At 43.1% G+C, this 25,514-nt stretch overlaps 1 protein-coding gene and 1 long non-coding RNA gene across 2 annotated transcripts in view; one reads left to right on the top strand and one right to left on the bottom strand.

The window, feature by feature from the left end:
• slco3a1a (solute carrier organic anion transporter family member 3A1a) overlaps window positions 1–22,089 on the bottom strand; it is a 130,852-nt gene extending 108,763 nt beyond the window's left edge. Inside the window, exons 1-2 of the mRNA XM_069910474.1 lie at window positions 21,949–22,089; window positions 1,690–2,155 (exon numbers count right to left, since the gene is read on the bottom strand). Of these exons, the coding sequence (XP_069766575.1) occupies window positions 1,690–2,155; window positions 21,949–22,089 (607 nt within the window). The remainder of the gene's footprint in view (window positions 1–1,689; window positions 2,156–21,948) is intronic.
• The window catches only part of LOC138749289 (uncharacterized), a 73,781-nt gene that overhangs the window by 22,590 nt on the left and 25,677 nt on the right, over window positions 1–25,514 (top strand). Inside the window, exon 2 of the long non-coding RNA XR_011348538.1 lies at window positions 9,721–9,919. This is a non-coding gene — a long non-coding RNA (uncharacterized lncRNA). The remainder of the gene's footprint in view (window positions 1–9,720; window positions 9,920–25,514) is intronic.

Here is a 25,514-nt window from a genome sequence, read left to right as displayed (position 1 = left end):
ATTCAATTTCACCCAATTCATCTACAACCCTGGTACATTTTGAACAGTGGAAGGAAACTGGAGCACCTGGAGGAAATGCACGCATTCACGGGAGAATATACAGGCAGCGCCGGATTCAAACTCCCGTCGCTGGTGCTGTAACAGTTTTGTTCTAACTATGAAGCTTATGTAAGATAAAATGTATTTATACCCCAATAAATAAATCAGGCCTGGTCCATGTAACATAATACAAAGCAATATATACCAATAGAAATCTAGTCAATGGAGATAACAGGCCTGCTAGTACCATCACCACATCACCTTGTTTGCATACTTTAGGCATGAGAACACCAGACCCTGATCTGTGAAGCAAAAGATGATTATGATTGGTTGGTGATGTCAGAAAGGACCAATTTCTCATCTTGGGTTGTTCAAGAAGTGATAAATGAACATCGATTCATTAGTTTCTAAGTTTGCAAAAAATATGCCCCGTTTTGTGCAGGAAGGAGAGTGGGGTGTGGGTGTAAGTGTGTGTGGGTGTGTGTATATATGTGTGTGTGTGTGTGTGTGTGTGTGTGTGTGTGTGTGTGTGTGTGTGTGTGTGTGTGTGTGTGTGTGTGTGTGTGTGTGTGTATAACACACCAACAAGGGCCTCCCTCTCCTTCCTCATCTCAAAAGTGCAATTTGAATAAGAGCATGCTTGACCTACAAATGAACAGTACAAGCGAATCTCCCGCTCCTATACAGTACGACATGGCAATGAGAACTGATCACGATTTTCAGATTATAAAGCATCAAAATCTTCAATTGAACTTAACATCTTCAATACAGTAGAAGTCCAAGTATCTAGATGCCAGAAATTCGGACCACTTGAGATTCCAGACTTTTTGAAAAACTCAAAATTTTAAAATTTAGCAGGATTTTGATACGTGTGTAAGTGCCACAGATGCCAAGTGGCAACAAGCAACCACATTTAATACAGGTAATCTTATCACAAACAAATTCATTTGTACACTGTATTTTTCTTTTACGATGTTCTTTTTTCAACATAATTTCAAGAATTACACCCTCTCAATTTTCTCATTAAAAAATTTGATGTTTACATTTTTGTCAAGTGTTGACTTCATTTTTCTTTGTTCATTTTTCTTGTTTTGATAAATGAAGCACGCTGTATTTGCTCATGAATAAACAATCAAAATTTACCTCTCCATCTTTTCTTTATTCCTCCTTATATTGGAATTTTAAAAGTACTGCCAGAGAATCCAGAAATTCAGAAAATCCAGACCGATCCAATCCCCAAACAGTCCGGATTTTAGGACTTCTGTATGTCTCATAAGAAACTGAAGCAGGAGTAGGCTGATTGACCCCATCCCTGCTTATTTTGCCACTCAATAAGATCAGGACATGTTTAAAATCTTAATCTAGTGGTTCTCAACCTTTCTCTTTCCACTCACATTCCACTTTAAGTAATCCCTATGTCATCGGTGCTCTGTGATTAGTAAGGGATTGCTTATGGTTGTGTGTGAGTGGGAAGGGAAGGTTGAGAACCACTGCTCTAGACCCAATTGTTACTGAAATATCTTGCTTGAGAAAAATTGTCATTGGCCCATTTCTTTTGGAGTTCTGAAGCCGTACACATAATGAGTCAATTAGGTATGACTCACATACCACCTCATAACCTCTGATACCATTCATATCCAAATATCTTACCGATGTACAGGGAAGAGTCCTTCCTTTGAACATGGTCATCAATGTAGGAGACGCCAAGTGGTTGGACAGGAGTAGCACCAATTCCCAGTAAGACTTGGGCTCCAATTAACAGGAGGTACATCATGTTGGTAGAAGTCCTGTTCCTGCAGATTATTTTTGCCTCTGGTCCTTGGTTGTTGGCTGATACATTCCCAATGCAATGGTCCTTTCCTTCCAGTCCCCAGGGAATCTCCCCAGATTCGTACTCATACTGGTGGGTGAGGAACTCTGGTAGAGCAGACAGCAGAGCCCCCAGGGCCATCACGATGCCCCCGCATCCGATCAGACGTGGTCGGTGGCCTTTAGCCCCAAAGTAGCTCACAAATAAAATCAGGGCCAAGTTCCCAATCTCAAAGCTACTGGCTATGACTCCAACATCTGCACTCTGCAGGTTAAACCTCCTTTCCAGAGTTGTCAGGACGCTCACCTACAGAAATATCCAAAGTTACACAGGTGTTAAGCAAATCATTCAACAGGAAAGTGCAACACAGTTATACAAACAAGCCAAGCTCTGTAGACTGGCCAGTAGCATCGAGACACAGATTGAAGGATCACACATCTGAGTTCAGGAGAAAGTTCCAGATTGTCACAGCTGGTACATCATGTAACAAAGACGATTCAAAATTGGACAGTGAATAAAACCTCTCGTCACTCCCTTTCTCCAACTGTTGGTGCCTACTTTACAAAAAGCTGCATCCAATTTCCCCAGCACCCTTACTTAAAGAAATGGCCTTACGTCCTGTGTTGGGATTATGGAACTGGCACAATGTTTAATGAATTTGCAACACAGTAACTTGGCATCCAGCCTAGAATGGTGGAATGAAGCCCATTAGCCTTGTCTCATTTCTGATATTCCAGAGCTGCACTGTGAGACCTGCTTTCCTTGATATGAACCAAAGCCAAAGGCCTGCCTCCTAACTGATCCAGATACTTAGGGTCTATTCAGAGATCCCAAGGAACAATGGAAAAAAGGAATTCAGTTCTTGATCAGTATGTATCCCTCCACGATCCATTCTGAAAAGGATCCATTCAGCACTGAATTGTGTCTTGAAAATGCCATCAAATAAAATTTTTTAAAAAAAATAGCAATTAAAAAGCAAAAACCTACAGATGCTGCAAATCTGAGATAAAAAAATAAAAAGTGTTCAATAAGTCAGGCAGCATCTGAGGGAGAGAGAGAGAGTTGATACTTTAGGCTGATGACGACCTAGTTTTCAGAAAGTCCTCCATCTGAAATCCCACATTTTAATCTCGCCATTTGCCCATCATCTCCCCCAAAGATTCCATCATATAACTACACACCTGGGCCAATTCACAATGGCCCAAATAGCCTGCCAGCGCACATTGGAGGAAATTGGAACACCCAGGAGAAACCTACACCATCATGGGGAGAACGTGCAAATTCCACAGTGTCAGCACTACAGATCAGATTGAGTCCAGGCCTTTGGCAACCTGGAGCAGTACCTGAACTAGCGGAGCCACTGAGGTGTGTGAATTAATTCCCAGTTCAAACTAAGACGTCAGTGTTGAAAGGACAAACAATGTGAATTGGATTAAAAATATCACTCTTTGCATATTCATCCCTCTGAGTTGGGTGAATGTAAAACTTCCTACCACAGTATTTAAAGAAAAGAAGAGAGATCTTACCAGCACTTGGTAACGATTTTCCAAATAATGGCATTGTGATTAAATAATCCAGCCATTATTAATTTTTAAAAAATGAAATTTAGACATACAGCGGTAACAGACCATTTTCGGCCCACGATTCTGTGCCAAATTTACACCCCATTAACCTACACCTCAGTACATTTTGAACAGTGGGAGGAAACCGGAGCCCCTGGAGAAATCCCACGCAGACATGGGGAGAATGTTTAGGAGAGAACGTACAAATTCTTTACAAACAGCGCTGGTCCCGATTCCTGGCACTATAAAGGTGTTGCTCTAACCACTACGCCAATTGTCCCACCCATTAATTCCATTGGTCTTCATCATGTTTTAACTTTCTGCCATGCAATGCTGAAATCAAAGTTAAAAGTTCTCCTCCAGACCCTAAAATGTTTCAAAGTAATTCAGAACAACTGGAGAATTTTTTTAATGAACAGGACGGTTTCTCCCAATCGCAGCACCTTGGTGATGCTTGTGTGGGAAGTTGTGGTCAGCGGAAAATGATGTCTAGGACTATATCACAGCTAGCCTCCAAGAGGATTCTGTACATTCTCTGGATACAATTTACTCCAAATTGGCCATGACAATTTCAAAGTTTAGCATGCAGTCCACACTAAAGCACTTTTGTTGTCTGCCTATGACAGACAATTGTTAGGAAGACGCAACAGCGACTGCAATTCCTGAGAAGACTGAGGTGGGCAAGGCTACCGGCTGCCATCTTTCTACATGAGCTCTGACAAGAGCCTCCTGGCTAGTTGTATCACGGTGTGGTACAGTTGCTGTAGGGAAGTGGATTGGAGGTCGAGCCACAGGACTATGAGTTGCAGAGAGGATCGCAGGGGTCCCTCCCTTCCCCTCCCCCCACCCCCATCGACATGATCTACCAGGATTGTGGTCTGAAGATGGCACCCAAAATCGTTGAGGACCTCTACTATACACAGCATCTTTCAGTACACCCATCAGGGAAGTGATCCAGGAGGATCAGAGCCAGCACCACCAGGCTGAGAAATTGCTTCTTCCCACGGGCAGTGAGAACGCTGAACGACCAAAGGACCGTTCACACTAACCATCCGCAACTCTACTATTCATTAAACAATATTTATTTATTTTTATAGGTGTATACTTGTCCTGCATATGTATTCTTTGTCTGTATGTGGATGTTTCATTGTATGTTTGCATGCTTTTGCACCATGGACTGGAGAATGCTGTACAATCGGTGATAATAAACTTGAACTTGAACTGTAGGGAACAGCAGCCAATATATGCACCGTAGATGATTTTAAAATGATCGCACAATTTGTCTTCATAACTTCATTTGATCTCTGATTCATCAAACTGTAGTCATTGATTGAGGATTGAATCCCGACACCCAAGCTGGAGAGGTAACAGAAGGGGCAATGCTGGAGCTGGCTTCCATCAGACTTAGTTCAACCCAATGTCATGCCCACTAATATTTGGATCTAATTCAAAACACCATCAATGAAAAAAATGACATGCCCCTTTCTTGGCGACTGTCTGGAATGCATGGAATTGGATGACTGATGCAGGGAATGGAAAAATATTCTAAAATATATAATCCAAGGCCAGGTTGGGGGTGAGATATCTGGCTTGAGGGGTGGTGTAGTACATTTATTTTGGGACTGGTATAAGGTACTTGTTAGGGGGGTGAGATGTTTAGCCTGGGACTGACTAAGGGGTAAGATACTCAGCACTGAGAGACAGATCGGCAGACTTGGGCCAGGGTTTGGGTTGCACAGCTGGGGGGGGTGAGGCACACTGCCTTGGGTTGAGATATATGGTGGATCACAGATGAGGTATCTACCTGATGATGGCCCTGGACATTCCTCTCTTTAAAAGTTGTGTGTCACTGAAATGGGGAACTGTTCTGTCCCTAAAGGTCGAACACCTTAGTAAGCAGAACATTTGAATAGGACATTATGTAGAAATTTATGCCAACAGGGTAATTGCTTTAAACATCTTTTCTGAAAGGACATGTTAGCAAATTGTTCTGCAAAACAGCATCATGGGAGAACATAAAATTATGGCAATTGTTTTAAAATCATAATATGTTAAACTCTGTGTACATTTTTGTTTTAATTATTGTGAGATTCTACTGTGGATTATTAGAACATCAGGTCCAATGGGAGTTAATAGTGCTATTTCAATGACAAATTTAATGAGTTTCTGCTTGCAATCACAAAATAACATCAGCAGTGTGTTCTTGTCTCAATAGCCACGGCTGGAAAGTGCTTATCCTATAAAAACACCAGCAAAAGAAAGTTCTTCCCTCATTAATGCAGCTGACATCCCTTCTCTTAAGTAGACCTGACCTTGGGCCATGCAGTGCCTGTTGGACACCTGGATTGTGACACTGTATGGTTTCCATCAGGACAACGCAGCGAGTTAGACTGGTTGGTGCTGCCGAGGGTCAACATCGTGAGACAACTGCGCTGACTATGCAAATGAAACCCAATCCTCATTTCAAGGCCCTTTGGGAAACTCCCTATTCTTTCTACCCCCAGCCACGATGCCTGGATTGCTCCTAGATAAGTTTGTCCCCAAGGTATCTGTCACGGTTTCCTTTCCTCCGTCAGAGAAACATGGTTTGATTCTCACTTTTTAAACAATCAATCAAGGTACGACTGAGGAAGCATAGTATCAAGATAAAATGAGCAGTATCTCACGCCAAGAACAGTGTGTGAGTTTTCTAAGGACCCCTGATAACATATATGCAACTTTTAAGCTATTTTAATTTAGACATACAGGATACAGCAGTAACAGACCATTTCGGCCCACAATATACCCCTGGTACGTTTCAAATTGTGGGAGAAAACTGGAGCCCCCAGGGAAACCCCACGCAGATACGGAGAGAACATACAAACTCCTTACAGACAGCGTGGGATTCGAACCCTGATCCTGATCCTTGGTGCTGTAACAGTGTTGTGCTAACCACTGTTATGCCACTGAAATAGATTTGACCATTTTTGTTCTTTGTGGGATCCTCCTCTGTACAAATGCCTACCTACACTGAAACGCCAACCACAACTTTGAGCGAGTGTATGGTTTGTTGGGAAGTTGTAAGGGTGTGGTCAAGCTTTTCTGCCTTGGAGAAGTGCTGACGCCTGTAGCAACTTCCATTGTGTTGCAAGGATGGAAACTTCTGTGATTATCTTGTTCTTCAGTTTCATAGCAGGCTTCATCACAACTTGGCTTCAGCTGAATTTGACCCTCCCACCACACCTTAAGAGCGAGGCTGTTTTGGACCATTCATTGAAATTGTTCTTAAATGTACAACCAGATAACAATTTAATCCATAAGCAAAATAAAACTGCAGATTTGGCCCCTTTGAGTATGAATGTTGCTACCGTTGTGAAAAACTGAAATACACAAAAGTGCTGCAGACCCCACAGCACCTATAGAAAGCAAAGGGTAACTAACGTTTCGGGCCTGAGCCCTCCATCAAGGTATAAGCAGGTAGATGTCTGAATAAAAAGGTGAGAGGAGAGGAGAGGTGGGAAGAAGGGGCAGGGGGAATATGGGTGGGAGGGCAGGAGGAAAAAAAAGCTGGGAAATGATTAGGGAGGAGGGTAGCTCTCTGAATGGAGAGAAAAGGAGGTGGAGATCTGGAGGAATAGAGAGACAAGGGAGGGATCGAACAGAAACTGGTTGCAAAATTCCTCAAGACCCGAGGCAAGATTGTCAAGATCGGAAGATCTTTCAGAACTCAAATCATTCACCAAACTTGTTTCCTTGAATATGAAGGGTAATCTCATCGGGTTGTCCATTGAAAACAGAGTCTTGTCACTTGCATCCCCGTCTCCTCTCTCATCACCATTCAGGGCCACAAACAGTCCTTCCAAGTGAAGCAATACTTCATTTGTGAATCTTCAGGAATCATCTCAGTGCATTCGGTGCTCCCAATGTGACCTTCTCTACTGGACGCACTGGGAGATCGGACGTAGACTGGGAGATCGCTTCACTGAGTAACTTTGCTCTGTCCGCATCTATCCGTGTTGGTAATGAGGATCTTCCAGTGGCCAACTAATTCATCTCCCCACTCCCACGCCGATGTGTCTGTCCATGTCCTCTAGCACTGCCAAACCAAGGCCAACCGTAAATTGTAGGAGGAACACCTACTATCCCATCTGGGCATCCTCCAACCGGATGGCATTAACATCACTTCTCCTGTTTCTGCTTCCCCACCCCTCTGTCTTCTTTCCTCCAGGTCTCCACCCCTTCCCTCTCCATTCACAGAGCCATCCCCCTCCCCCTATTTTCTCTTGTGCCCTCCCTCCCTTATCCACCTATTACCTCCTGCCTATGGGCCTGTGCTCCTCTCCATGCCCCTCCCCCCACCATTTTATTCAGGCACCTAACTACATTTTGCTTGCACCTTGATGTATCTTTGCCTTTGCCACATAAAGGACACTCTTTGACCTGCTGTTTTTCCAGCAGCCATGTCACAATACTCGGCCAGGAGGAGCCATATCAGGGAATAAAATGCTTAACTCCAAGCTTTGCCAGTAGCTCATGCCTACAGCCCATGCAGATGGCCATATCTCCTCATTCTCCAGATTTTAGATTTATTGTCAGGGTACATACATGACATCACATACAACCCTGAGATTCCTTTTCCTGTCGGCCAAGCTGAATTACCACTTATTTGTGGTGCAAAAACAACTATACACAATGAATACATGTAAACAAATAAAGAAATATAAAAATGCAATGCAGAGAGAAGAAAGAAACCAATAAACTGCACAAGTCTCATTTAAGGACACTATAAGATTCTGATTGAGTTTGTCATTGAGGAGTCTGATGGTGGAGGGGTAGCAGCTGTTCCTGAACCTGGCGGTGCAAGTTTTGTGGCACCTACACCTCTTTCCTGATGGCAGCAGCAAGAACAGAGCATGTGCTGGGTGGGGTGGATCCCTGCTGATTGCTGCTGCTCTCTGACGGCTGCGTTCTGTGTAGATCTTCTACTTGGTGGGGAGGGTTTTGCTTGTGGGCTGTGTCCACTAGATTTTGCAGGGCTTTACACTCAGGGGTATTGGTGTCCCCAAACCAGACCATGATGCAGCCAGTCAGCGCACTTTCCACCACACATCTGTAGAAATTTGCCAGGGTTTCCATCGTCATTTCAAACCTCTGCAAACTCTTGAGGAAGTAGAGGTGCTGACGTGCTTTCTTCACAATGTCGTTAATGTGTTGGATCCAGAAAAGACCATCCGAGATAGTGACTCCCAAGAACTTAAACTTGCTCACCATCTCTACCAATGATCACTGGATTGTACACTTCTGGTTTTCCCTTCCTGAAGTCAACAATGAGCTCCTTGGTTTGGGTAACAGTGAATGCGAAGTTGTTGTTGGTGCATCATTCAACCAAGTTTTCTGTCTCCCTCCTGTATACTGACACATTGCCCCTTTTTATATAACCCACTGGCATTGTCAGTGAATTTGTAGATGTTAGAGACATCAAGTCAAGGGCGAGACTGTGTGAGCTCCAGTGATTTCCAGGATACAGAACTTAATGTTCCCATCAGGGCGAATACACATCAGCAGTATGCAGTGTTTAATCCTAAATTAATCTCGCCAATTTATATCTGTCTTGAACACTGATCTCAACTGTAAATTAAATCAGGAAGTGACTAATGGAGAATTATCGAGATGTAACTAAACTGCCTTTGTAACCCCTATTAGTTAGTTCACTTGCTAATTATGAGTACCCAATAATGGTATTAATTTTGAGCTTTGAGCTATCAAAGTTAGACATGGTGATATCAAATAACTTATTGAGAACTAAATTTGGCTATTTTTTCACACTATCATTCAAAATTAGCTCAATTTTCTAGTTTTAATGCTGTCAAGAATAAATAGTGTAAAACCTAAAATGTTCATGTAGCAAAGGACAAGGTTTGAAATTTTGATGTGAGCATATAATGGAATAGAAATTCATGTCAGCACGGTTAGTGTAGCTGGGTTTTCAAAACTGGGTTCTGCGGAAGAAATGACAGGGAGTAATAACGATTGACCTGTTTTTCTTTAAATCACCTCTGTCTTTAATTCAACTTGTTGAATTAAGCTAACAGTTCCCTCCACCCTAAGGAAATAAAATGGCATCATGAGGCCTGACCCTAACCCTAACCCTGCGCACCATTTTTAACCAAGGAGAATCCGATTTCTTTTGGCGTGAAGCTGGCCGTATTTTAAAGATATTCCACATGTGCAATATTAAGAACCATGGATCATTGGATTAAAAAAGAAACTAGGAGACAGAATAATTCATCTGAAGAACGTACTAAAAGGTGCCATTGTTTTTTCACAAAGGTTCTATGATTACACCTACTTCGGAAAAATCAAGTGTTATAAAGAAGCAAAGATAGGTTGGAAATTATTTGTCGCTTGGATTCACCACAGCCGGAATTAAAGAGGGCACCAGATTCACAAACATTAAGAAGATCTGTTAGCACAAGAAACAATTTCATTCATCCCATTAGAGGCACAAATAACTTCGCTGTGGAGAATGGTGAGTTTATTTACTTTCTCACTATTGCTAAGTCAAACCACTATTTTTCCACTCCCATTCATGTCGAGAAATGCAATGATCTCAGCCTTGACTAATCTCAATCACTAAAACTCTCAGAGCACTGAGATCACAAGCCAATTAGCAGGACACGGTCAGCGTCCTAGTTAGCGCAACGCTGAATTCGACGTGTCTGTAAGGACTTTTTTTTTAACCTTTCTCTGTGTCTGAATGGGTTTCCTCCGGGGCTCCTGTTTCCTCCCACCCTTCAGCAAAAGATGCAAAGGAGTTGTAGGTTAATTGGGTGTATTTGGGCGACACGGGCTCGTGGGCCGAAAGGACCTGTTACCGTGCTGTATGCCTAAAGTTAGATCTAAATTTTAAAAATAAACAGGGCAGGTGTGGCACGCAGACCCTGTCTCAAAAACTGAAGGTAATCACTCTGCAATCATTCAGAAGCAATGGGAAAGGTAGGGGAGAAGATGAGTTGTGGTGGTGGGAGTGTTACAAGGCAAGGTTATCTGAGAAATCTCTTGTTGACACTTCAACTTGCAAATTAAATTGTAAACAGATTCTTCCCACCGGCAGTGAGACTGCAGAGTGGCAGAATGAACTGCTCATACAAAACCTCCACGACTCTACGTTTATTCAACAGTATTTATTTATTTTTTATATATGTACTGCATATGTCTGTATGTGTTTTTTCCACTGCGGGCCGGAGAAAGCGGTTTCATTGAGTTGAACTTGTACAATTGGATGATAATAAACTTGAACTTGATTCTATAATGGGATAGGTGCAGCTGGCATCAGAAGACCCAGAGATAGTTGTGCATCCAAGGAAGTTGTGCCTGAGGATTGTCAGGGAGCACCTCTAGGTGCTGTCAGGTACTATTGAGCCACTCGTCTCAAAAGTGAGGAAAATTCAGTACCCTGGGCAATCCAATCTCTTAAAAGTTTATAAAACTGTGAGTGATAAAGATAGCTTAGATTGTCAGACGAATTTCCCCAAGCGTAACAGCCAAATACTAGAGGGCATCGGTTTATGGTGAACAGAGGGAAAGTTTGAAGGAGATATGTTGATATATTATGAAGAAAGTGTCAATTGTTAATTCAATCCAATCTTAGATTTAATGATTTGGTTAAGATTAAGTTAACTAATGATTTATGGCTATGTTTTTGATTTAAAATTTATGTACATTACTATATGTTATGGATGAGGCAATCCACGAGATTATTATGTACATAGGTTTTTTTAATTAAAATCAATATATAAAAATATTTTTAAAAGAAAATGAGATTTGTAAGGCAAGGCTTTTAAATTGTCGTCGCCTGAAATACTCTGGCAGGAGAGCTGGTTGAAGCAAATACAATAGCCAGATTTAAATGGTATTTAGCCAGACACATGAACAGGCAGGGAAAAGGAGGACATGCAAGCGGATGGGATTGGTGTCACTGTCCGCACGGACTTGATGGGCCAAAGGGCCTCTTCGGTACTGCCCTATGCTCAGCAGTGATTTTTGGACAAAAGCTGCGTTATTTACTAGGCTACTGCCTTCTGGAAAACAATGAACAATTCGCTGCCACTCATGGAAAAGGACAGAAGCAGATTATCAGGCCACAGACAAGTGATGAGAAATTGGATCAGAATTTCCTTTGATATTACTATTTATGTCAAGTGTCGTGGAACTCCCCTTCTCCCTCACTGGCAAGTTCACATGATGATTGCCTTGGAAAAGGAATTGGAATCGGTGGGGGGGTGGGGGTGGGGGGAAAGAACAGCCACATATCATGAGCAGAGAAAACAATGAAGAATTAACAACTAATAGTGCAGGCAAATGGGAATTGGTCAGGACAGATATCGCTGTCAGCCTAGACTTGATGGGTCAAAGGGCCTCTTCTGTATTGCCCTTTGCTCAACAGTAATCTTTGGACAAAAGCTGCATTATTTACAAGGGTAATTCAATGCCTTCTCCGTGGATTGTCACCTTGAGAAGCTTGTGTGGACCTGAGATCCCGTCTGGAGCTATGCTCTTAGTAGAGTCACCCATGGCAGTAAGATCAAGGGTAAGCTCCAAGACCTCAATGGTGGAACAGGCGGATGAAGTTACTTTGAACTCTACACCTGTGAAGGCGGACGAAAGTTGCAACAAATCCATCAGCTCCAAATGTCATGGCTTCCACGCCACTGGAATTGGTTGATAGATTTGTGAAGGATTGTGTGCTTCTTGGAGTGCCACGTTATGTACACGTTAAACAAATACATGTCTTGACTCTGTGGAAAATGGAACCAAACCCATCAGCCTCAACCTTGAGGGATAGCCATGACTATTCAGCACAGAAGGGATCTTTTAGTCCTTCACATTCTTGCTAATCTGTTTGCCCATCTATATGAGACCCATTTCTCCCTATTATGAGCTCCCATTTCATTTAAGGGCTAGTACAAGCTGCAACCATTCACAGTTGTGGAGAGAGTGGGTGGCCACCTAGTACAGGCTGTACCCAAATTCAAGGAGAAAGAACATTTGTTGCTTTTTCCAGGGACACAGGTGGTGAGAGGGTCATGTGTGTGGAACACTGAAGGAACAACACATTGTGACCAGTGGCCACCCCATCGAACACGGAGCAGGAATGATCATGGACAATTCGACTGAATTCCCTGTTAGGGGAATTATTGAACCTCACCGCGACCAAAGGAAAGGTCACTTTTGATTGGCCTGTACCTGGGTTTTGGAAGCATCTTGGAAGTCACACATTTCATTTCCCCTACGCAAGGAAAGGGGAGTTGTGACAACCATTCATACAAAAAGATCTTTCTCTGGAAGAAACTCGACAAGAATTTGTTTTATATACCTTCAGAAGGTCACCTCTCAGCCTCCTTGCCTCTACCAAAAAATCCCCAGACATTCCAATCTCTCCCCACAATTAAAACCACCAATCCAGGCAACTATCTGCTGAATCTCCTCTGCACTCTCTCCAGTTAAACCGCATCCCTCCGGCAGTATGCTTTTTTTGACATAGGACATGGTCACAGGCCCTTCTGGTCCACAACCCCTTGCTGCCCAATTACATCCAATTGACCTATAACCCCGGCACATTTTGAATGGTAGGAGGAAACTGGAAAAAAACTCACGTAAACATGGGGAGAACATACAAACTCCTTAAAGACAGCACTGGATTTGAACCCCAGTCATTGGTGCTGAAACAAAGTTACACTAACCTCTACACTTCACAATTCACAAAATACTCCAAATACAATTGAAAAAATGTTTTGTAAAATTTCATCGTAACATCCCAACTATTACATTCCATGCTTGGGTCAAGAACCCTTTATCCAAAATGCATGGGTCCAGAAAGGTTTCAGATTTTGAATTTTTTTGGATTAATGTGTTTAGGGTAACTAAGCAGCCCAGTAGCATCAGCAGGAAACCTGTATCAGTTGTTAAACAACGACAGGCTTTCAGTCTCCACCTACAATGCTGTGCTTTGATCAAAAGTTTTGAGTACACTGGATTTTATTTTTTCCAATCCATTAATATTGCTGGTCACGTTATACTCAAACATGGCATTTTAGGTGGAGATGAATTTCAGATTTCACATGAAAATAATGTTTTGTACTTATCAAAAAAAACTTGATCTCTACTTACAAAAGAAGATAAATGCAGCACCAAATTCCAGTGAGCAATGCACGTAGATCTAGCGGTGACGATGGTTGGTAACAAATTGGCGCCAACAGAGCATTAGAGCCCCACATGGAATTTTACACTTGTGGCGTCATGTTGGTGCTCAAAAGGTTTCGGATTTTGGAGCATTTTTGTTTTTCGGATAAGCAGTACTTGAGCTGGATTGGCTGTCTCTGCCCTACTTACCCGCGCGGCCACTTTCAGAGAGCAATGGACTTGAACCACCAAATATCTCTGTTCATCACCATTCCTTAGGGCTCTACTATTTACTGTATATTTGACTTCCAAAAACACATCATCTCACACTTCTTGGCATTAGGTTCCATCTTCCATGGTTGAAGACTTCTGCAGAAATTTCAACTTGGTCCATTTAAAAAAAATATTTAGAGATACAGCACAGTACAGGCCCTTCCGGCCCACGAGCCTACGCTACCCAAATAAGTCCTTGTGACCAATTAACTTACTAACCCCATAGGCCTTTGGAGTGTGAGAGGAAAACTGAGCACCCAGAGGAAACCCATGCGGTCACGAAGAAAATGTACAGACTCCTTACAGACAACTGTAATAACGTTACACTAACTTCTACACTAACCAGCCCGTGACAGGGTAGCACTGATTATGTTCAAAGTGATTACAATTTTCATTTTTATTCCTTGCATATGGTTCACTTCCTAATGAATTTTTTTACATTTTAAAATTAAATTTAGACATACAGCACGGTAATAGGCCATTTTGCCTTACAAGTCCATGCTGCCCAATTTACATCCCATTAATCTACACCCCCAGTACGCCTTTAATGGTGGGAGGAAACCGGAGCCCCTGGAGAAAACCCATGCAGACACGGGGAGAACGTACAAACTCCTTACAGACAGCACAGGATTCGAACCCCAATCCGGTTCCGATCGCTGGCGCCATAAAGGCGTTGCGCCAACTGTGCCACACAGTTGGTTGAAATCTTTCGACGGTTACATTTTATCTCCACTGAGGGCCTGAGGCCAAACCATTATTAATTTCAAGGAGCTCCTTAAAATTCCACAGGGTCAAATCCTATTGTCTTTAAGAGCCAACTCTTAAACCTAGCAAAAGAAAGATTCTTCAAACTACTGAATAAACATTAATACAAGAATGAACATTGTATGACTATCTTGCATAAACATGAGGCTTTTGCTGGGAGGTGTAGGTTTTAAGAACTTCATGAGAGTGATATCAGCATATAACATAACGATTACCTAAAGGGGTACAGGATTTGAAGAATTTTTCCCTTTGATGGCCACATTTACCAGTGCGAAAGATACAAAAAAAATCTCCATCCACATTATATTAAACCTTCAAAAATATAACCTCTGCTGTAATCTATCTATGCAGGAAAATGACTGATAGCCCGCAGCAAAGCTGCCCTTTGTCAGCATGCTTCTCAAGATTCAAGATTCCTTTATTGTCATGTAATAGTACAAAATATGTAAATTACACAAAAATGCCTTCTGCCTGCCCCATCACTAGTGCCCAGTACGAGAGAATGAGAAGCAAAAGAGAGTCCCTTCAGAGACACTCTGTCCATGGATTCCACACAGTTGGGAGTTTCCCCACCCTCAGCCCACCAGCCCCATTCTACAGTGGGACTGTGGTAGCCTTAATGGGGTTTATTTCAACCTGATCAAAACAACATTGTCATGGGCAACACAAAGTTCTGGTTTTAATGGGAGCTGTCATACGGCAATTAGCACTTTGATTCTCTCTGTGAGGCAATGGAAAGTTCCTGGGGTGAGGAGTGATTTACCCCACGGATGCATCAAAGGATCACCAAATTTTTACAGCTTAGAAAGAAGCCATTTGGTGCATCAAGCTCTGCTGTCCTAATGGAATAATCTCTCCACCTGCTTGCTGGCTTTCTGCGTTTCATGCACAAGAATGGTCAGATCTCTCGACAGTTCATTGACCTTCAAACTCTCCAACTTTGGTGACACTCTGACTTGATTCCTCTTTCTAGAGTGGCTGACCTCGCGCTTGTCTTCACGAAGCTTCCTTTGCCAAGGTTTCACCTATTCACTCAACTGATCCACAAGCTGGTGCAAAGTTCAATCAAATCCCCATCTCTTCACCCGTTCCAGAAAATGCACCAAAAGCAAACCCTTTTGGCATGGGGTGTTCACTCTATCATGGGCCACATGGTTGGTGTAGTGGATACCATCATGCCTTCACAGCACCAGCAATTGAGATTTGGGTTCGAATCCAGTGGTGTCTGTAAGGAGTTTGTATGGTCTCCTGGTGTCTGCATGGGTTTTCCCCCGAAAGTGTTCCGGTTTCCTCCCTCCATTCAAAATGTACTGGGGTGTAGGTTAATTGGGTGTAAACAGACTTGTGGGCTGAAATGTCCCGTACCCGTGCTCTATGTCTAAATTTAAATTTTAAATTTACAATATGCAAGGAATCAGTGAGAGTTTCAGAAGCAATTTCTTGAAGATGCCGCTTGTCTTTCAGCTCCACTGAATGGATCGGGACAGAATCGTTGCCCATGTCCCTGCAGCATTTCTTTAAGCTATACAAAGGTTTTCAGGCAAAACAGTGGTGAATTTAATCATTTGGCAATTTGTGGCAAGGAAAGGATTACGGGAACAAATCAAGTCAAGTCAAGTTTATTGTCATCTGACTGCACACATATGAAACAGTGTTCTCCGGTCCTCAGTGCAAAACACATACACAAGCATGCATAACACACATACAGACAAGCAATACACATGCAGGACAAGTATTCATATACACAAATAAATAAGTAAATATTGTTTCATAAATATGAGAGTCTCAGATGTTCAGTTCCTTTGGTTGTTCACACTGCCCATGGGAGGAAGCTGTTCCTCAGCCTGGTGGTGCTGGCTCTGATCCTCCTGGATCTCTTCCCCGACGGGAGCAGCTGAAAGATGCTGTGTGCGGGGTGGAAGGGGTCCTCCATGATTTTTCACACCCTCTTCAGATAACGATCTTGGCAGATCACATTGATGGGAGGTGGGGTGGATGGAAAGGAGACTCCAGTGATCCTCTCTTATGGTCAAAACTCAAATGGATGAAAAGATCGTTTGAAACGTTTACTGGGAGCATTGTTTAAATAGGGTTCTGAGAATTATAGAGGACCCTTTCCATCCGGCACACAGTATCTGACCCACTAACATCAGGGAGGAGGTACTGGAGCATCAAAATCAGGACGGGCCAGGCTGGGAAATAGCTTCTTCCCGCAGGTTGTGGGACCGATGAAAAGTGTCCTGTAACCCAGCAAATCATCCCAAAATGTTAATATATATATTTATTTTAAATTATATCTTTTGGTATGTTCGTGGTGATTATGTTCTGTGTATGTGTGTGCACTGTAGACTGGAGAAATGCTGAATTTGAATATAAATCTAAAATTTATGTTTTTTACGAAGCATTGTTCCAATAGTAATGTCTGGAAAGTCCTTCAGAGAAGGACATACCTGCTCAATGTATACAAAATACTAAAAACACAGAAATGCTGGAGGAACTCAGCCGGCCTCGCATCATCCAAAGGATGTCAAAGGAGATAAACGATACTTCAGGCCTGAGCCCTTCTTCCAATTTCACAAAGTATTACCCACGGGGAAATTCTGATCACAGGATTTTTGATTCCTCCTCCAAAGGAGTGATCCTAAGCTCTAGGTAACTTGGGGTTAGTTCGGTCGCACTTACTGTGGGCAATTCTGGCCGCCCCATTTAGGAAGGGTTTGGAAAAAGTTTTCTCTGGGGCAATGGAGAGAACTGATGGACGCTTATAAAATTATGATAGGTTCAACCAGAATCATTTTCCCAGAGTAAAAATATCACAAATGTAATAAAGTATACTATTGTAGTTGGTTTTAGTAGCTTTTTTTTTTGACCAGGTACCTGTTTGTCTACAGCAAGTAAGAATTTTGGTGCATGTGAACAATATATTTGATGATAAACATTATTATTTAAAATGGGGAGGGGGAGTTTAAAGGAAATGTGTGAGGCAAGTTCTTTTATGCAGAGAGTGGGAGGCCGTAGGTGTGTTTCTCGATGGACATATGAGTATGTAGGGTAGAGATGTGCATCAGGTGGAAATGACAGAGCTTTAGTTTAATTGGGCATCATGGTCACCAAAGACATTGTGGGGTGAAGGGCCTGTTCCTGAATACAGTACTCTATTGTTTTGTATTCTGTGTTCTATAACTTTCTTGGTTTGCAAGCCCAAACCACTAATACGTAAATAGCCCAATTGTGAACATTAACCACTCTGAGTAAAACAGTTGTACACCACAATGAAGAAATTTGCACGTGGACCCTGGAGGGAAGGGCTAATCCACCTCAGAAACATTAGGGAATGAGTCAGGCAGACAACACACAGCCAAAGAGTTCTCCAGTTGGCAATGTAATGGTGCTCATTTGTCTGAAACACTGCAGCAGGTACATCTGTCCTCAGCCCTCTCCATTCACTCATGGAAAAACTCGCCCCTCAAGTCCCCTTTTAAATCAGTCCCCTCTCACCTTAATCCTATACCCTCTAATCTTTAAATTTTAACTTTAGACATACAGCACGGTTACAGGCCCTATCGTCTCACAAACCCATGCACCCAATTACACCCAATTAATCTACAACGCCCAGTACGTTTTGAAGGGTGGGATGAAACCCACCCAGACACAGGGAGAACAGACAAACTTCTTACAAGTAGAGCGGGATTCAAACCCCGGCCCCGATCGCTGGCGCTGTAACAGCGTTGCACTAACTGCTACACTAACCAAGCTGCTCTTAGGCTCCCCTCCCCTGGGTAAAAGTCTGTGATAATCCATCTTATCTACCATATACCCCTAAAGATTTTAAAAGGTCAACCTTCAGCCTCCTTCATTCAAAGAAGAATACTCCCAACTTATCCATCCTCCTTCAGTAAATCAACCTTCCAGTTCCAGCAACATCACTGTGAAGCTTTTCTGCACCCACTCCACACCCCCTCCCCAAGCCTCAGGCTTAATCACATCCTCTCAAACAGAATTGCACACAATATTCCAGGTATGGTCTGACCAATGTACTGTTAAATACATTCGTGGCTGATTTGCCCCAAAGTTCATCTTTTCTCTGCCACTCCCCCATCGCCCTCAACAACCAGTCCTCATTGTCAGCAGTGGAGAGGGTCAAGAAATTCAAATTCCTGGGGTGTCAACATCTCTGAGGATCTGTCCTGCGGACTCCATGTCGATGCAGTCACAAAGAAGGCTGGCCACCTTGTGAGGAGTTTGAGGAGGTTCGGATATGTCACCGAAGACCCGAAAATTTCTACAGGTGTACCATGGAGAGCATTTTATCTGGTTGTATCACTGTCCAGTGAAATCATGGGCATCAGTCTTCACTCTATCAAGGGCATCTTCAAGAAGCAGCCTCTATCCTCAAGGACCCCCCACCACCCAGGCCACACCCTCTTCACTCTGCTACCATCAGGGAAAAAGGAATAGGATCCTGAAGACAAGCACTCAGCAGCACAAGGACGGCTTCTTCTCGGCGCCATCAGATGCCTGAATGAACAATGAACCCCAGACACTCCTCACTTTATCCTATTTTCTTGCACAAATTTATTTTTGAAATGCAATATTTGCTGCTGCCAAACTAACAAATCTCATGGGTATGTTTCATGCGAATTAATTCTGATAACCTGATATTTAAAGAGTGAATCTAGTTCCTCATTTAATTCCCCCAATGATCTAATCTCCACACCCCTCTGAAGTAGAGAATTCTAGAGACTCAGTCTCTCTGCAAGAAATTCTGACACACCTCAATTTTAAATGATGACCCCCCTCCCCTCCTCTTGTAGATGCGTCTTTTGAATCAGGGTTCACTCAATGGTAGAAACATCACAACTTTGATATTTCAGTAAAATCACTCCTTACTCTTCCAACCTCCATGCACTTCTTCCAAACAGTGTCATGGATTCTTTGATATCTACCTGAGAGTCCAAACGAAACCACATTTTTCTATGTCATTTGAGAGACAGTACCTCCAACAGTGAAGAGTTCCACAGTCTCAAGCTGCAACGTTAGCAGATGTTTATAAAGCCAGGGCTGTTCATTAAGGTGCTGAGTGAATCTGAGGAAGGCGATCATCAGCTGGAGAGGGGTTGGACTCTGGGAAGCCCGTGCATGGGTCAGCTCAGGATCATCACAACGTCGAAGAAGATTGAAGACTTATTTTCCAATCCGAGCAACATCCTGGTAACTCTTGTCTGTACCAGGATGTTGCCCGGATTGGAAAATAAGTCTTATGAGGTAACGTTAGCAGGGCTAGGACTTTTCTCTCTGGAGCGAAGAAGGATGACTTAAATAGAGGGCTACAAGATTATGAGAGGCAAAGATAGGGTGGTCGGCCAGCACCTGTTTCCCAGGGCTGGAGTAGCAAACACCAGAGGACACATGGTAAAGCTAAGGGAGGGAAGTTTAGGGGAGTCGTCAAGGGTAAGTTTTTTTGCACAGAGAGTCTGGAATGCTTTGCCTGGGATTGTGGCGGAGTCTGAAGCATTAGAGGAATTCAGACGGGCGCAGAGTTGAAAGTAAAATAGAGGGTCAGGAGGAACCGTAGGAAGGGTTTAGTTTGTTTTGGTAGGAATATATTGATCTGCATAACACCAAGGACCGAAGAGCCTTTGCTGTGCTGTAATATTCTGGGTAATTCTCAGATAAACATTTGAATTGGAATGATCCACATAAAGAGATACTTAATGATGTGCATGCACATGGTGAGTCCTAGGATCTGTAAGACTTGACTCTTTTAGCCTAAGTGTGAAAATGTACCCAAGCTTCTAACTTGTAGATGGGTGAGCACTACTGACTGACCCTTGGTGAACAGAAGTAATGTCTGGGGAGTGAATCTCTGTGATTTAAAAAAATCTCATTTCAATATTTCAAAGCAGCAGCAGAAATAGGACATGAAAATAATAGTTAAAGCTCTGTGAAATTATCAGTCCGGATAAAGGACAAGCAATCCAATATTAGGCACGTGAATGATGTGTAAATGCAGCCTTAGGGCCACATGCTATCACTGCAACTTCTGGGTATTTTCACGCAGGCCTTTGAGGCGTTCAAATTCTCCAGGATTCCAGCATAAGCCAGGGACTGCTGTCTGCGACATCTTCAACCTGACAGCAGTGCACGGAGCCAAAATGAACTGCTGCAGGGGTCTGGGAGACAAACCTGAAATAGCAGGCATTGCTCATGCAGCTTCGTAGAGTTAGGTGGGGGGGGGGGGGGGGGGGGGAGAAGGAAGAGAAAGAGAGAGAGAAGGTCATGAAGGGAAGGAATACAATTCTGGGTGACCAGAAGGACAGATGCGAGGAGTAGAACATAAGGAGTGAATCAGAAAGGGTTTACAGGTAGTGTGAGAGAGAGAGAGAGATGGACAGGGGGAGAGAGAGAGAGGAAGTGAGAGAGGGGAGGAGAGAGAGAGGGGTGGGGAGGGGGCGGGAGGGAGAGGGGGTGAGGAGAGAGAGGTGAGGAGAAAGACATGGACAGAGGGGGCGGGAGGGAGAGAGGAGAGAGAGGGGAAGGGGGAGGAACAGATAATGGGTACGTGACAATCCTGAATATAAAGTTAGTACAAGACCATCACATAAACCCATGATTTGGTTCTTCAAATGTGAATTGTGGAAATGCAAGCAGAAAGCAAAATGATACAAACTGATGAGGCACAGATCATACTTTGCAACTGATTGATAACAGTTATGTAAGAGTCCCCGGCAACCACTGTATGTTTCCATAGAAACTGCAATCTATCATGGTTTAGCTAACGATTATCCCAATTCTTTGTTCCAAAATGCGTGTGTTTCCGTATGTGTGTCTGTAACCAAACGTGCGTTATGTTCCTGCACACGCACAGTAAAAATCGAAATGAATCGCATTACCCGGACTGGGAGAATCAGTTGAGCCTCACTGCAGTAGGATACTGGGTAGAAGGCTGAAGATCTTTACAGATAACATTGCAATGTAGTCCAATTAGGGTGGGCTCTCAACCTTGAAGGTGCTATTTCAATCAGCTGGACCAGAAGCTTAATATCGGTCACTGGACCTATAACCCCAGCTACCCATATTAATAAATGAAATTCTCCGACAGGCCAATCTCTTCTGCATCTCGTGTGCAAGCACATTATTGCACGGACTCACTTCTAAATAGGCACCTGATCTGATTCCTGCAAGTACCTGAACAAATTTACAAAACCGTATTTCTGTCAAACGATAACTCATTTGGGTTCAGTTTCATGAATAAGATCTCAAAGTCTCATGTCAACTTTTAAAAAATAAATTGGATAGCAACACCAGGGCTTGCTCTTGACAGGGTCTTGGTCTTACCAGATAAGCCCCGACGGTCCCCTGGGCCAGCATAAGGGCGCACTCCGAGATCAGGAAGATTTTGATGTTAGAAAAACAAGATTTCTTCTCGCCTTTTTGGACATTGCTGGCGCCGCTACTCCGCAGTTGTCCACTCTGCATCTTCTTCTCTTTCTATTACGGGCGCTTTCCTCTGAGACACAGGAATAGAGAGAGAGCCCGGATCCCCCCCCCCCCCCCCTCCTTCTCAGACGCACCACTCCAATGTTCTGCTTATCACTGGTGTCCTTCCATTGTCACCTCATTCAGGACCTCCTCCTCTCCAACGCACAGGGCAGCCTCCCATCCCTTCCTCGCCCTCCCCGCAGGAAGGGTGCTCGCATCTTGGGGCCAGCCAGAGGCATTCTCATCCTCCCTTCCTCGGGCTCCCGGCCGGGGATCTGGAGGCCGTCAGCGGCTGCGAGGTTCCATGGCGCCCCGTAATCCTTTCGGTAGCTTTCCCGACCAGGAAGGGAGGAGTGGGCAGGGAAGGGAAGGGGTGGGTGGGGGGGATTATGCAACCAGGCGCCTTCACCTGGAACGCACTGGGCGACAAAGGGGGTTCGTTTCGTTCTGGGTGTGCGTGGAAAGGGTTGGGGTAGGGGGGAGGTCGCTGAGTTGTTCCGCAAATGTCGGGGCAGCAAGTCTGCTCAAGCTAGAAAGCGCCTTGTCATTTTCTCTCCTTTCTGGTAGGTCGGATTGATGTCGACCAGAAGGGGTTCGAATCAATCGTACAGTCTCCTAATACAGCAAACTCCTTATGTGTGTGTGTGTGTAGTATAGAGAGAGAGAGAAATATGTATTTCTCTCTCTCGCACTCCTCTGTGTGTGTCTGCATCCACGTAAATATATATTATATTTATATACATAGAGATATACTCTGTATATATAGATATATATATCTATATATACACACGCAAATGTATGTACGTCTGTGTGTGTGTATATATACATACATACACATCTATGTACGTCTCTGTGTATATATATATTCACACACATGTATGTACGTCTGTGTGTGTATGTATGTATACACACACATGTATGTACGTCTCTGTGTATATATACATACATACACATCTATGTACGTCTCTGTATATATATATTCACACACATGTATGTACGTCTGTGTGTGTATGTATGTATACACACACATGTATGTACATATGTGTGTGTATATATACATACATACACATCTATGTACGTCTCTGTGTATATATATATTCACACACATGTATGTACGTCTGTGTGTGTATGTATGTATACACACACATGTATGTACGTCTCTGTGTATATATACATACATACACATCTATGTACGTCTGTGTGTGTATACATACATACACATCTATGTACGTCTCTGTGTATATATATATTCACACACATGTATGTACGTCTGTGTGTATATATATATATATATATATATAAATACATTCGAATGTATGTAGGTCTGTGTTTGTGTGTGTATATATATATATATATATATAAAATTTAACCTTAAATCGTCTCAATCTCGTTGATTCAATTTTAGCAACAATCAAACCCGAGCTTCCCTAAAGGAAAAGTCCAAAATCTTGTTTTGAACAATTGTTTCCACTCCAAAGAGCAACCGCAATCTGTTGCCAGTGTCCCGTCGCACTGGGAGCTCAAGCCTGCTGTGTGCCCGTGTTCAACGTTTGTGGTCCACTCTTCGGTGTGAAGTTCTTTCAAGTGAATCCACAGCGAATCCAACCAATTCCTCGCCAGGTCAACCCCAGGAGGAACAGGGTGAATTCTGCATTGCGTAACGCGAGACCTACTTCGCCCTGAACGCAAATTAACCATCCTTCGTAACCATTGCAAACGGCATTTTAAAAGCTGTTCTTTGGAAATAATTTTTGTTGAAAATGATCATTCGTATCTTTATTTGTTTCCTAATTGCAGAATGTTCCACCGTTCATTCCAACACCTGTTTGATCCTTAAATATTATTGATCTCCATTAGGATTGGTCTGTTGGAGTTTGTCCCCAGATTTATACGAGGAGGGGAGGGGAGGAAATCGAATCAAATAAGTTGTTGCAAAATGAACAATGTGCACAGGATCCAAGTGATCAGAGCAGAAGAGCGTGGAAGGAGTTGCAGTCCCCCGGCCAAAATGACCCACAACCACATTGATGATCTCAAGGAAACTAAATTATGCCTAAACTGAAGATGGGCAATTACATAATTGCAGTAAAGCACGAAATTCGGCCAACCCCGTGAATGAAGTAGAAACACGATGCTGGAGAAACTCAACAGGTCAGACCGTGTCCTCGATGAAGGGCTCCAGCCAAAATGTATCTTTATCTTTGCTCTGTGAAGTCCACCGAAGAGTTTCTCCAGCATCGTTTATATTTCATAATGGTACTTAGCTTCAAGAGATGGCGCCTTAACGGAGCAGAATAACTAATTGGAATTCTCTGGTCTTGTTTAATTATTTTTGATACAAGACTTACCTTATCATCTGAATGGAGTTTGGATCATCTGAAATGGTTTTTTAAAATTAACAAACCTAATTGAACTCTTTACCACAGCTCTGCCCCCATTCAGAGGCTTTGAAAAAACCATGGGCCACTGACATGCTTTCCTTGTCAGGAATGGAAGGGCTGGATAATTTGGTTGAAAAGGTCCTGTTTGCTGCTTTGATCCCGATCTTTGGTACTGTCTGCCTGGAGTGTGCACATTCTCCCTGCATCTCAAAGACTTCAAGGTTAATTGATCCACTGTAAACTGCCCCTCTCTAGGGCATTAGAAGGGCCTAAGGGCCTGTTTCTGTGCTGTTGCATTCCATGGTTCTCTGGAGAACATTATGCAGAATTTTAATATTAAGGCTTGGGAAACCAGCACAGGTCAGTAGGCACAGGTGTGACAAGTTAACTGCAAAGTATAAATCCATCTCAGAGGCATTTGAGTTTTGGGTGGCAAGTTCACTGAGATCGGCCAGAGGTGCATTGATGCAGACAAGTCCAGAGATGATGTAGTCACAGATGACCGTTTGAGCAGAAAATAGCGGGATGGAGTTGGGCAATGGTTTGGAAGGAGTAGCAGAAAACCATACAGAAATAGTGGAGAACAGCAATTCGAGGGTAAAACACAAAAGTCTGCAGGCACCGTGATTGAAGTAAAAATACGATGCTGGAGAAACTCAGCAGGTCAAACAGTGTCCTTTATAAAACAAAGATAAAGATACAGAACCAACGTTTCGGGCTTGAGCCCTTCGTCAAGGACTCAACAGTTTGCGGGTGAATGATGAGCTGTAAGAAACTGATATTATGATGAGCTGTTAGGAACTACATATCAATTATCCTGACCTGAGTAATAGGGAAAATGTTCGAATCAATTATTAAGGAAGCGGTAACAAAGCACCAAGAAAATAATAATAGGATAAGGGAAATCCTGTCAAATTTCTACAGAGGTGTGGTGGAAAGTGTGCTGACAGGCTGCATCACAATCTGGTCTGGGGACACCAATACCTCCGAGTGTCAAACCCTGGAAAAGATAGTGAATACAGCCCAGGACATCACCGGAAA

The sequence above is a fragment of the Narcine bancroftii genome, chromosome 14, assembly GCF_036971445.1.
Source record: "Narcine bancroftii isolate sNarBan1 chromosome 14, sNarBan1.hap1, whole genome shotgun sequence".
Classification (NCBI taxonomy): Eukaryota; Metazoa; Chordata; class Chondrichthyes; order Torpediniformes; family Narcinidae; genus Narcine; species Narcine bancroftii.
Note: the sequence above shows the minus strand (reverse complement) of the source record. Positions and strands in the feature narration are given on the sequence as shown.